The 12,561-nt window shown below is 40.5% G+C and overlaps 1 protein-coding gene across 15 annotated transcripts in view; it reads right to left on the bottom strand.

Moving 5' to 3' along the window:
• ptprk (protein tyrosine phosphatase receptor type K) overlaps window positions 1–12,561 on the bottom strand; it is a 148,615-nt gene that overhangs the window by 83,382 nt on the left and 52,672 nt on the right. For all 15 annotated transcript variants that reach the window (XM_088324973.1, XM_088324975.1, XM_088324974.1 and 12 more), the window contains one exon: window positions 4,115–4,237. In XM_088324973.1, coding sequence (XP_088181099.1) covers window positions 4,115–4,237 — 123 coding nt within the window. The remainder of the gene's footprint in view (window positions 1–4,114; window positions 4,238–12,561) is intronic.

The following is a 12,561-nucleotide window of genomic DNA, read 5'->3' as shown; positions in this document are numbered from 1 at the left end:
GCGAGGTTTCCTGAGCCTTAAAAACACTCAGCTTGGTTCAGTAAACTGAATCACAAGTATGGGGAAGACTGCTGATCTGACTGCTGTCCAGAGGACCATCATTGATACCCTCCATCAGGAGGGTAAGACACAAAAAGAAATTTCTCAAAGAGCAGGCTGTTCACAGAGTGCAGTTTCAAAGCATATCCACAAAAAGTCTGTTGGAAGGGAAAAATGTGGCCGGAAACGCTGCACAACCAAGAGAGATGACCGCAGCCTTAACAAAATTGTGAAGAAGAGCCGCTTCCAGAATTTGGGGGAGCTTCAAAGACAGTGGGCTGAAGCTGGAGTCCAGGTATCAAAAGCCACAGTTCACAGACGTGTCCGGGAAATGGGCTACAATAGCCGTATTCCCATGGTCAAGCCACTTCTGAACTCAAGACAACGGAAGAAGCGTCTGACTTGGGCTATGGAGAAGAAGCACTGGACAGTTGCAGAGTGGTCCAAAGTCCTCTTTTCAGACGAAAGCAAGTTTTGCATTTCATTTGGAAGTCAAGGCGCCAGAGTCTGGAGAAAGGCTGGAGAGGAGCAAAATCCAAGTTGCTTGAAATCCAGTGTGAAGTTCCCACAGTCAGCAATGGTTTGGGGAGCCATGTCAGCTGCTGGTGTTGGTCCACTGTGTTTTATCAAGTCCAGAGTAAATGCAACTGTGTACCAAGATACAGGTATTTTAGAGCACTACATGCTTCCATCTGCTGAAAAGCTCTATGGAGATGAGGATTTAATTTTCCAGCATGATCTGGCACCTGCCCACAGTGCCAAAACCACCAGTAACTGGTGCACTGACCATGGCATCACTGTCCTTGATTGGCCTGCTAATTCCCCTGACCTGAACCCCATCGAGAATTTGTGGGGTATAGTTAAGAAGAAGATGAAAGACACCAGACCTACAAATGCAAATGAGCTGAAGGCCGCTATCGAAGCATCCTGGGCATCAATAACACCTCAGCAATGCCACAGGCTGATTGCCTCCATGCCACGCCGGATTGATGCAGTAATCCGTGCAAAAGGATTCCCAACCAAGTACTGAGTGCATCAATGGACATTTTCAAATGTTTGATTTAGTTTTGCTGTTATAAAATTATTTTTTTACTTGGTCTGAGGAAGTATTCTAATATTTTGAGATAGGATTTTTGAGTTTTCTTAAGCTGTAGGCCAAATTCAGCAATATTAAAATAATAAAAGGCTTGAAATAGTTCAGTTGATGTGTAATGAATCCAGAATGTATGACATTTTTGTTTTTTTAATTGCATTACAGAAAATAAAGAACTTTATCACAATATTCTAATTTTCTGAGACAGTCCAGTATATATATATATATATGTATCAAAGAATTGAGGAGAAGCCAAAGAGATATGAAGTGAAGCTCGCTGGTAACATCCAGAGTCGAGAGCATCTACATTGGTCCGGTGACTCACGCAATCCCGGCGTAAGAATTTTTCGTCTGGCAGCGCCTAAGCCTGAGTGCCAAGACTCGACGCCAATGACAGCCCCCGCGGCGATTACGTGGGCGAGTTTCAACGCAATTGCCAAAAAATCCAAAACCCTTCCAACGCGCTTCATTGTTGCCGCTGGTATAAATGGCAATTAGCAAATAGGACAAATCAAGGTGGGATTAAAAAAGCATTTTGCGATGCACGGCCAAATGACATGACTGATCTATTAATATAAAAGGTAAAGGGACCATGAAGTCACTGCCAGCCCAGTAAAATTTGTTGACATCTAAAGACATCCTTGGTAGTAGTGTCACATACAAACACAAAAACAAATTGAGATTTAAAGAATAAAGAAGTTTATATTAGATTAAACTTGTTTTTTAGTAAAATCAGAGCAAAAGTGTATGCAATATACAAAATTGTCTACTATGGCAGATTGCAGCACATTTAGTATCTTTTTAAATCTTTCTACTAAAAAAAAATCATTTACCTTCTTGTGTCAAATAATTTTGGACATTTTAAGGATGATGGAATAATTGAACTGCAGAAAAGATTTCAAATATCTTTGAATAAGAAAAATTGTATATAAATTAATATGTTTTCTGCCAATTGGGAAAGAATTCTTGTCATACTTGACCCATACAATAAAATAAATTGTCAGCATCAGATGATTTTTCTAAAACACCACACAAAAGAAAAACTGCTTAAAGGATTGGTTGAATTTACCCATTGTTGAAAATGAATGTAATAAATAATGTAAATAAATCACAGTTTTCTGATTATGCCAATGATAAAAATGCCGTTTTGATTAATGCCATTGAGTGAACAGGGTAAAATAGCTCCATGAACTCACATTACCTTCACACCACAGCTTCTCTTGAATTGAAATTATTATCAAAATGTAATCATAGCGGATGCTGAGGATCCTTAACAAGCAATACTTCCACCTATTAATCTATTCTGTCATCCATCTCCTTAAATTCATGGAATTACACGATTGTTCTGGGGCCTAGCAATTAACCTCTTCAAGCTTGCTGCTTTTGCCTCTCGGTGTAGTCCCACCCCAGGCAAAGCGTCTTCATAATTTCACAGGCTTGTCTCCAAAATACTCAGGAGGTGAAATTACGTTTTTGGGGCAAAATAATACGCACTTGTGAAGCGCCTTAGCACTTATTGAAATGTCAGTAGGTCCTTGGATGATGAGCATGAGAGATGAAAAACAGTGTTGAATTGTCATGGTAACAAAGTTGATCTTTCCAGAAGGGAATAAGAACTCTGAAATGGCTCCATCAATTTTGATAGAGATTTGGTCTTCCACTGCTGCAGAACTACTCGACATTGCATTCATGGTTTCTTTTTTTTAGGTAAAAGGTTTTACTGATAGCGTTGTAGTAGGCAACCTTCCCTGTTCTTCCCTTTTGATTAATGACCTCCCGTTCTTAATTAGACCCTCAACCCCAAGGCAGAAAACATTTAATCCTCCCCTCATCATCGCTATCGTGAAGAAAAAATAAACAAGAGATTACAGAGGGGAAAAGAGGAGAGTGAGCAGACTTGTTCTTAATTTCTTTACCCGTGTTAAACTTTCAGACAATCACCAAAATGAGGATGTTTTCAACTAAAATCAAACAAATTTTAAAAGCTTTAAATATGAATAACACCTTTTTAGAATAAGTTATAATTATGTTTTGATATTAAATATTATTTGTATTTGTATTATTTGTATTTTGGCTGATACATTTACTCATCCATCCGTTATCTGCAATATCCATCCATTATCTTATCCTCAGCAGGGTCGCTGGGGTGCTGGAGCCCATTCCAGCAGTGGCAGGGGGACACCCTCAACTGGTTGCCAGCCAGTTGCAGGGCACACAGAGACAGACAACTCACTCTCTCATTCACACCTAGGGACAATTTGGAATTTGGACTGGCCAAATAACCTGACATGCATGTTTTTGGAATGTGGTGGGAAACCGGAGTGCCTGGAGGAAATTCACGCAGGAACGGGGAGAACATGCAAACTCGATCAATGAACTCGATCCCTAGACCCCGCCATGCCGCCCTACAATTACAAATCTAAATATAATTATTTTTTATTGTTAGATTTAAGTGTAAGATATGTATTTCTATAAAACATGAAAAAATAAAAGGCAAAGCTCTCTGATATATCCGATTATTTTGATAATTTCAAGTGATTTTTATCTTTTAAAAGTTGGTGTCTTTAACTTCAAAATATTCTACTTGCTGACGCTATCTTCTGGCTTAAATCATCATTGCAGCCTCTCTCAAGCTACCTAAATGGCGCGTGCACATACGTGCATCTCTTAAAAGTGCTCGAATAAACTTTTTTTTCATCTTTTGGGGTTTGGGTTGGCATTTGAACTGTCATAAAAGTATTTTTCTTTCTTCACCATTTTCATCCTAGAATTCAAGAAAACGTTGAGCGCACACATGAAATCACTCTAAGAGGTGCATAATAATACACCATTTCCCCTTAAGTTTACATGGAAAAAATAAAATTATTACCTTTAAATTATTTTAACATGAATTATATTGTTAATTTATAATCTAATGTACCCATATTTGAGAAGCACTAAATCAAATAACGGAGTTTACCAATGCCTCATTTCTCGACTCACCTTTGGGCAGGTAGGGGGATACGTAGGGCACTTCCTGCGTGTTGATGTGGGTCCAATCAAAGTCGTCGTAAGGATCTTGTTGATAGTCGCACTTGGAGAAGCCCTCGTCAAATGTACAACTTCCTGAAAGAAAGAAAATTTAAATGTTGGGATTACGATTCAGGGCGATAATTTTTATTTACACAAACTCTTGATGTAAATTAGCAACATGTGGTTTGACTTGATAAATAATGCACCAGTGAGAGAAGCTCTGACAATCATCTATCAAGGTTACACACAATCACCCCTGACTCAAATATCTTCAGCCTTCGGCCGATCTTCCAAACCAGTCACCAACCCTGCCGCCGGATCGCCCGCAAAACAGGAAGTGGCTTTAATACGGAGAGACGCCGCCTGTCCCTAGTGGCCAGCAAACCTTATCAACTTGCGATGATACGTTCCCCATACCAGTGATGCGCTGATTGGAATGGCGCACTTATTACAACCCGGCCGGCTGATTCATTAACCTTGCAGCGAAGCATGATTTGTGTTAATAACACTGCTCTGGGTTATATTACAAAGAAAAGCCAAGTACCATCTGATACAAGACAGTAATTGTTGTCGAGAGGGCAAGATTACGTTTATTGGTCACGAGTTGAAAGATGATTCTGATTACAGTATTTCCTTTTGACAATCCAAGAGAGAAACCATAGCTGATGATTGATTAGGTGACAAATAACAGTAGGTTTACTAATCATGACTCATTGTCAAGTTCACACTGCAGGAAGATACAACTTTTTTTGCACAAACGCAACCTGAATACGATCTGTTGAAGTCTGTCTGAATGGCACATACAGTGGGACCTCGCTACTTTGAAGTTCGCGGGTTCAGAGCTTCGCGACCTGTAATAGTTAAAAAAAATGTATAATAATAATAATATCAATAAAATAAATTAAAAATTAATAATAATGAAAAATATTACATTACAATTAGAAATTACATTATTTCAATTAGAATTATTCAATTAGAATTAGTAATTGCATCATTTGACAACATTTTAAAGCGTCACGGCCATAAACGCAAGCTCATTGGCCAGCACTTGCTGAATACTCGACTCCCCATTGGCCCATTCACTACAGTAGACCACGCTTACCTCGTATACAGTACAGTACTGTACGCTTATCGCCATAGCTCGCAGTTAGTTAGCTTTTTTCTCGCGGTGAATTTTTAAGTCTAAAAGTTTTTTGAAGCCCTTCGTGATGCCTCCCAAACGCTCTTTATCCCTTGGTGCATCTAGTGAACCGAAGAAAAAGCGAAAGATGTTAACGGTTAACGAAAAAGTGAGTTTATTGGACAAGTTGAAAGCAGGAAATAGCTACGCGAGCGTAGCCCGACAATATGGCCTGAATGAATCCACGGTATGGTACATAAAGAAGGAACAGAAGAACATCCGCAAAACTGCTGCAATATTTTTCACGAAAGATGCCAAAAGGGTTGTAAACACCCAGAATAAGACCATGGTGCGAATGGAAAATGCACTGGTTATTTGGATCAACGATTGTAGGGCAAAGAAAATCAACCTGGATGCAAACCTAATCCGAGGTTAAAAGAACTTATTGTAAGAGGTAAGTTAAATTTTGTTTTTAACTTAATTTTGTTTTATTGTTTATTGATTGTTTAACAAGAATCTCTCTCTCTAACCGTATTCCATATGGTGTACTGTATTGTACTGTATACAGGGGGGGTGTACTGAAAAGTTGTTGTTTTTTGAAGGGGCGTTGCTACTTCGCAGATTTTAACTTTTCGCGGGTGGTTTGGGTCCCCATTAACCGGGTCTAAAAAATAATAATAATAAAATAAAATAATTTTAAAACCATTTTTTTTTAATCATTTTTGAAGGGGCGTCGCAAATTGGCGGATTTTCACTTTTCGCGGGTGGTTTTGGTTAACCACGATAACCGAGGTCCCAAGGTATCCACTTTCGTATAGGGTCCTAAATCAGATACATATCTGATCTTTTGGAATGAAACTTATGTGTGAATGGTCGCGATGCACTTATGTGATCTGCACCTCATCAATAAGCAACAGATGTCAGTATTATGTGTTCAACGAGGCGAGAGAAAGCAGAAAAATCACCAACCATGGCGGACGAAAATATGGAGAGCATTCAATGGAGGGAAAGCAAGGATTTGGATTTAAATATTATTTGGGGGGACAACTGTGTTCACAGTCCACTATAGCACGATATCTTTCAAATTGCTAGATATGTTCTGCCGTTAGCATCCAGTAGTACTTCCGCAAACACCGTGCACATTGCATGTGACATCACGTGTCGACTTCTGCACATGCGGGACACTTGTAGCGTTAACACAGGAGATGGCATTGAAATCACAAGAGATCTCAAACAATCCGGATTTAGTTGGAAATGTGAATGATCTCACAAAAACATTGGATTTCCCCCCAAAAAAAATCTGAATTAAGCATTAAGCTTTGCAGTATGAACCAAGCTGTTGATCACCACAAGGAAAAAAAAGGCATGAAAATTACTTAAATATGTTTGCATAATTTTATTCCTCTTCAGTGCTGCCAAGCAGATTTTGATTGTCAACTTTGGGAAGTACAGCCCCATAAAATTCTACGTAATCCAAAGTGGTGAGGGTCTGCTTTGCTTTGAAAGCTCAAGGTCTATTGTGTCAATCTTTATAGAACAGTAACCAATATTTTTTTATCCAATCCCCAATCTTACAAGAATTAAAACATGTCAATGTTAATCTTTGCCTTCCTATCTTGTTCTATCTTTAAATAAACTGAGAAAAAAAGCAATTATATATAAATCACTTGACTTGAAAGAAACATCTCCCAGATGCAACTGGGACGCATCGTCAGTGATGTATCCATTCAGTTCATTGAGTGTTTCGGGTCTTGCATCATCAGACACTCTCGCCCAGGTGACCCAGCCGAGGTTGATCAGGCCTCAACTTGCGTCCCAGTAGCAGTCCACGGATCTGCCCTTTTGAACCAAAGCCACCTGGTGGCTTTTTCCGCAGCTTCACTAGCGGATTTAATGGCTTTCTTCTTGGCTGCCCCTGTCACACCTAACCGTCCTAGGACTTTGCAGTAGGATCGTCCAGCAAAACCCCTACAGCCGACCTCTATTGCCTCAAAGAAAACTTTCCAGCCCCTGCCCCTGCACTCCTCCACCAGCTCCTGGTACTTTGTGTGTTTCCTTTCATTGGCTTCCTCAATGCACTCTTCCCACAGGACTGTAAGCTCCAGCATGATCAGGTGTTTCGAAGTCTTTGAGGTAATTATCATGTCCGGTCGGAGCGATGTTGCTGATATATGCTGGGGGAACCTTAGTCATTTCCCATGGTCGACATGCAACTGCCAATCAGAGGCAATGTGGAGGAGTCCGGATTGACTGACTTGCTTGTGGCTTGATGTCGTTTGTCCCTTTTGACTGCTAGGGCAATGCACTCAGCAACTGCTTTCAGAACCTGGTCATGGCGCCAGCGATAGCGACCATCAGCCAGGGCCTTTGGGCAGCCGCTGAGAAGGTGTTCCAAGGAGCCTCTTCCAGAGCAAAGGGGGAAGGGGGTGTTTCGCTCTTTACCCACACATGAAGGTTCGCTGGGCTTGGTAGGACATCGTAAACTGCCTGCACAAGTCTGCTTGCATGATGTTTGACCAGGTCACTTTGTGCTGTAATGTGTTCTCCCACCTTGTCCATGCTCCTTGCTTCCGGAGTCCGACTGCCATGCTCACCCGCTCTTCCTCCACACCTGTTCGGACCTCTTCCTGGAGAAGATGGTGTCTCTCCTTCCCTTGGGCTTGACTCACTTTGGTCTTTAGAAAGAAGCCCAGACCTGCTCTCCCCAATGCCAGGACCCCAACCAGAGTCTTCTGCCTCAATCGTGACTCTGCCACCACCTCCTTCTGAGCTCTCCACTTCCTTCCGGTTCTCACTTCAACCCTAGCTAATGACACCTTGCTGTCCTTGGAATCCCTGTATTGAAGAGCCTCTCTAGTACGTGCCACCTTTAACTCCTCAGTGATCCCGCTGAAGGGTAGCTGGACGGTATTGCTTGTCCCGTACAAAGCAGCGCTGGTAAGGCTGCGGGGAAGTCCCAGCCACTTCCGGAGAAAGCTACTGATCTTCCTTTCGAGGATCTCCACAGTTGATACCGGTATTGCATAGACCAAGAGAGGCCACAAGACTCTGGGAAGAATAGAGTGCTGGTAGATTGTGTGTTTGTATATATACAGTATATTCAGGGTTAGTTAAAGTAGTATCCTTTCACAATATAATTAAATTATCCTCTGAGCTGTAGGATTCAAGGCATCATTCATTCTTTAAAGGTTAGTCAACATATTTCCAGTGGAATATGTTTAAGAATAAAAATGCATTCCAAGACACACAAAAGACAAGCTCCTCTGATATCTAAGAGCCAAATCACAATCATACAAGTGCGAGTCACCATGACGCACAACCGGCACTTCCAGCAATGTCAGAGCATTTAGATGGAGCTCTGGCTACCTGTGCCCTTGAGCGGATAGGGGCAAGTTATGACGGAGAGCAAAATGACAGGCCTTGAGAGCCCCCCATCCTGATCCGAACGGGGGCTACAGCAAAAGACCAAGAGGGAACAGCCGCTACCGCAGGAGAAGCACGTTAACGTCAAGCCTAGTGACTGCTGGCTGTGACTCACGGCCTCCGACTTACTTCAGATCGCGTTGCTTGCGGCGTTCTTTAAAAAGGACCAGCCCGAGTACTGTGCGTTTCGGTCCCGTTCTATTCCGTTTTGTTTAGTCTTTGTCACAAGCAGTTAGCTCTCAGGAGCGCCACTGACAACACACATTTTCCTGCTTTTCAACTTGACTTGGAAACTAATTTTGCTGATGTCTGTGAGGGCCGACACGACACGACTCTTCGTCTCCTGCCGTGTGTGCGTCATTTTACATGTTGCTGTCTGGTATGTCTCTGCATGAGTGGAAACAGCAAAGTGTGCATGTTGTGGTTTCTGGGAAGATAAAAACCCAGAGTGATTGTGGACATTACAATCCTTGTAGGGAGTTGTCCCAGCATGATATTTCCCTTAAAAGTTTGCTTTATAATTTATAACCACACATTTTATATAATGGGAAAAAGTAATTGCACTGCATCTGGAAAGTATTACTTTCTATGTTAGGTCTTGTTTCAGAAAAATCAAATGTCCTCCATCCCAAAATGAAAAACTTCTTTTAAATGTTTTCAAATCTGAATCTAGTCAAAAAGTCCCTATAATGATAAAGCACCTGTTTTGAGCTAACACCACATTTTACTGCAAAGATATTTCGATCGAACGCCTAGGAAATCAGCCTAAGAATGGATTTGATCAGCTTTAATCCAAAATCTCAGATATTTGTCCTCATATACAATCAGTCTATTACACTTTAGACTAGGGAATGCCGAGTGCCAATATATATGTCCATACAGGGCTTTTCTGAAGTATCAATACTGGCGATGATAGCTGATGCCAGAAACGACTGCCTACTGCAATATGGAAACTAAAATTAAATGGTTAGTAAGTTGCTGCAAAATAAATGCCATAGCGTGCCCTGCAACTGGCTTGCATTCAGTTAGGGTGTCCCCTGCCCACTGCCCGAAGATAGCTGGGGATGGGCTCCAGCACCCTCGCGACCCTAGTTAGGATGAGCGGTGCAGATAATGGACGGATGGATGGATGGAATTGCAATAGCAAGGAAACCTTTTTTTGGGGAATCATAGTTATTCTTTTTAAAACATTTGTCATTTGGGGAAGAAAATAAAATCCAAACGGTTATTAGTATGTGGTATTGGTGTCGATCATTATTTAAGATTTAGAGATCGGGTAACCAAAATCTTCCAAATTCAAAAAAAGTTGTGTAATCCTGATTATAGAGAACATTTATAAAAAAATATTGTATATTGCCTATTCACATGTGATTAGATAATATCAGTATTAGACAATATGCAATGACATCCCCCCTTTAAAAAGTTTTCTTCTTGGATGTACACAACTCACATAGGTCACCCATTTTTATTTCAAAATGGCGAATTTTGCCAAGAGGTGAGGGATTTTTGTGCCTGGACAATTCTTTGGGCAGGAATAACAATATTGTGTCAGAATGAAAAAAGCCTTGATTGGATACCTTTCACGTAATGTATTAAATGGTGCTTAGTTTCCTCTAAACATGACATTTGCCACACTAAACACACTAAAGCATTACTTGCCATTAATACTGGGCTCTTGTTTCACAGTTACTTAGAACAAAGATGTCTGGTGTAATGTGCACTTTAAGCACTTCAATTGTAAAGTGAAATACCAGATGGCAGGGGATTTATGAGGTGAATTCCCACCATCTTAGACCTTACAAGCAGGGGGGCCTTATAATCACCATGTAGATGTTAACCTGGTCTGCCATTCGATCCTTGAACCACATAATCTAAGATTCAGTAAAACTGAAAAGCGACACAAAAATTAAAAACTAGTACTTTTTCAAGTTTGACGGCAGTTAACACAATCATTTCGGTGCATTACCACCCTCGTGTAGTAGTTTACTACTTGAGGGTAGTGTATCATAGCGCATGTATTTGAATAAGTCACATAACAGAAGCCCAAAATACCACAGTAAGATGTTTGCAGGCCTACTTCTAAATCTTTGCGAGAACAAGGAGGTAGTCAAGGTTTGCAAAAACAAAAACAAAAAAACTGTGTTACCCATTTCATGTAAATACAGCTAGTACTATATCTATCGGACTTCAACAGTAAAAACTTTTATCAAATTTCCAAGTAGAAGTGCAAGCTTTTATCCAGATGGGTCATTATGCCCCTTGCCCATCACTCCATTCACAATGACACCACGCCAGAGAAAACGAATGCATGCTAATCACTTCTTAATCAGCTTTTGTGATTGGCTGACTAACTGATGAAATAATAGTTGCTCATCTGCATAATAAAATAATTAGAGAAATTTGATAACGGCTCAAGGGCAGAGGGGGCAATACACATAGACACACACATGCGCATGACAAAAGCCTGATGCCGAGGTGCAAAGACAGCACACACATTTGTCCTAGTCACTCAAAATCATTTTGAAGTTATTTGTAAATGACCCTTGACTGCTCAAAGGCCAAACGGCCAAACACAAGTGCTTTGCTGTTCAAGAAAGTTGCCCTACGGGAGCCTCCAACAAGGCGTGCTAACCACAACAAATGACTCATAATCAGCTTGTGTAAGAGAAGGTAGAGCTAAGGTAATTGGCAAAAAAAAAAAAAAAAACACTATTCAAGACTGTGCAACTATTGAAAATAAAAGATATATTAAAAATTTTGGGAGTACAAAAATCATGGTACTGAAAATCAAATTAGTTCGAATTAGTTGAGCTAAATTATACCGACTTTATTTTCTATGAATTCCAAAATAATTGAAAAATGTTTTTTCAGTACTAGACTTTATAATTCAGCCTGTTTTGTAACATTATAGAGCATATTATTTTGAACGTTTATTTTTCAGTTTCAAAATAATACAGGTTACTTATACAAGCCTTAAAGATACTTATTGAGATGAGTCAGCGGACCACCGTTTGACCTGGACATGGACCAGCTGGCAGAGATGTGAAGCTGCGTCGTGGCCGTCATAGACTTTCTGGACTAGTTTACAGGCTGGGGGCGTCGCTGCTGTCATGCACTTTCCGGACAAATTTTCAACATGTTACCTAGTGTTTACTATAATGCTAAATGTAATTCACCCTGGTCATCCTGAAAGGGGGATACCACTTTTGAGGTCCCTTCTCAAGGTTTCTCTTTTCCCTCACACTGAGGTTTTGAGTTGTTCCTTTCCCGCATGTTGGTTTAAGATCAGGAAATTGTGTCATTGTAATCCTGTGCAGTCCTTTGAGACATTTTTGTGTTAAGGGCTATATAAATAAATTTGACTTGACTTATATAAACCTTAAGCATACATTCCATACTAAATATGGCACTGAAGCAACAAATTCAACTTACGAAAAATCGTCCAGAACCCATCTCGTTCGTAAGTAGGGCAGCATTTGTGATTGCAAAATTTGCAAGAAATCACTCCAACAGCTCTACAAGTTGCACTTATATCCTCTTTGAATTTTCAGAAAACTGCAAAAAAGAGCAACCTGTTTAAACAACCCACAAGAGTTTTGAGGATTTATTCCTTCTACTTACTCTCATTGAAAACATAAATACCGTATTTTCCGCACTATAAGGCGCACCTAAAAGTCTTAATTTTTTTCAAAAGCTGACCATGCGCCTTATAATACAGTGCGCCTTATATATGGCTCAATATTAAATCGCAAGGTCTCGCAACTTACGCAACAGCCGCCGACTCGATTTTCCCCCGAACGTGGAGTAGTCCGCGGTGTATGCTGGGATTTATATACCGGCGTTTCATTGGCTAACCAATGTGCCAATCATCATT

Source organism: Urocampus carinirostris, chromosome 20 (assembly GCF_059441175.1).
Source record: "Urocampus carinirostris isolate Australia breed hairy pipefish chromosome 20, RoL_Ucar_1.0, whole genome shotgun sequence".
In the NCBI taxonomy this organism is placed as follows: Eukaryota; Metazoa; Chordata; class Actinopteri; order Syngnathiformes; family Syngnathidae; genus Urocampus; species Urocampus carinirostris.
This window is presented reverse-complemented; position numbering and strand designations above follow the sequence as displayed.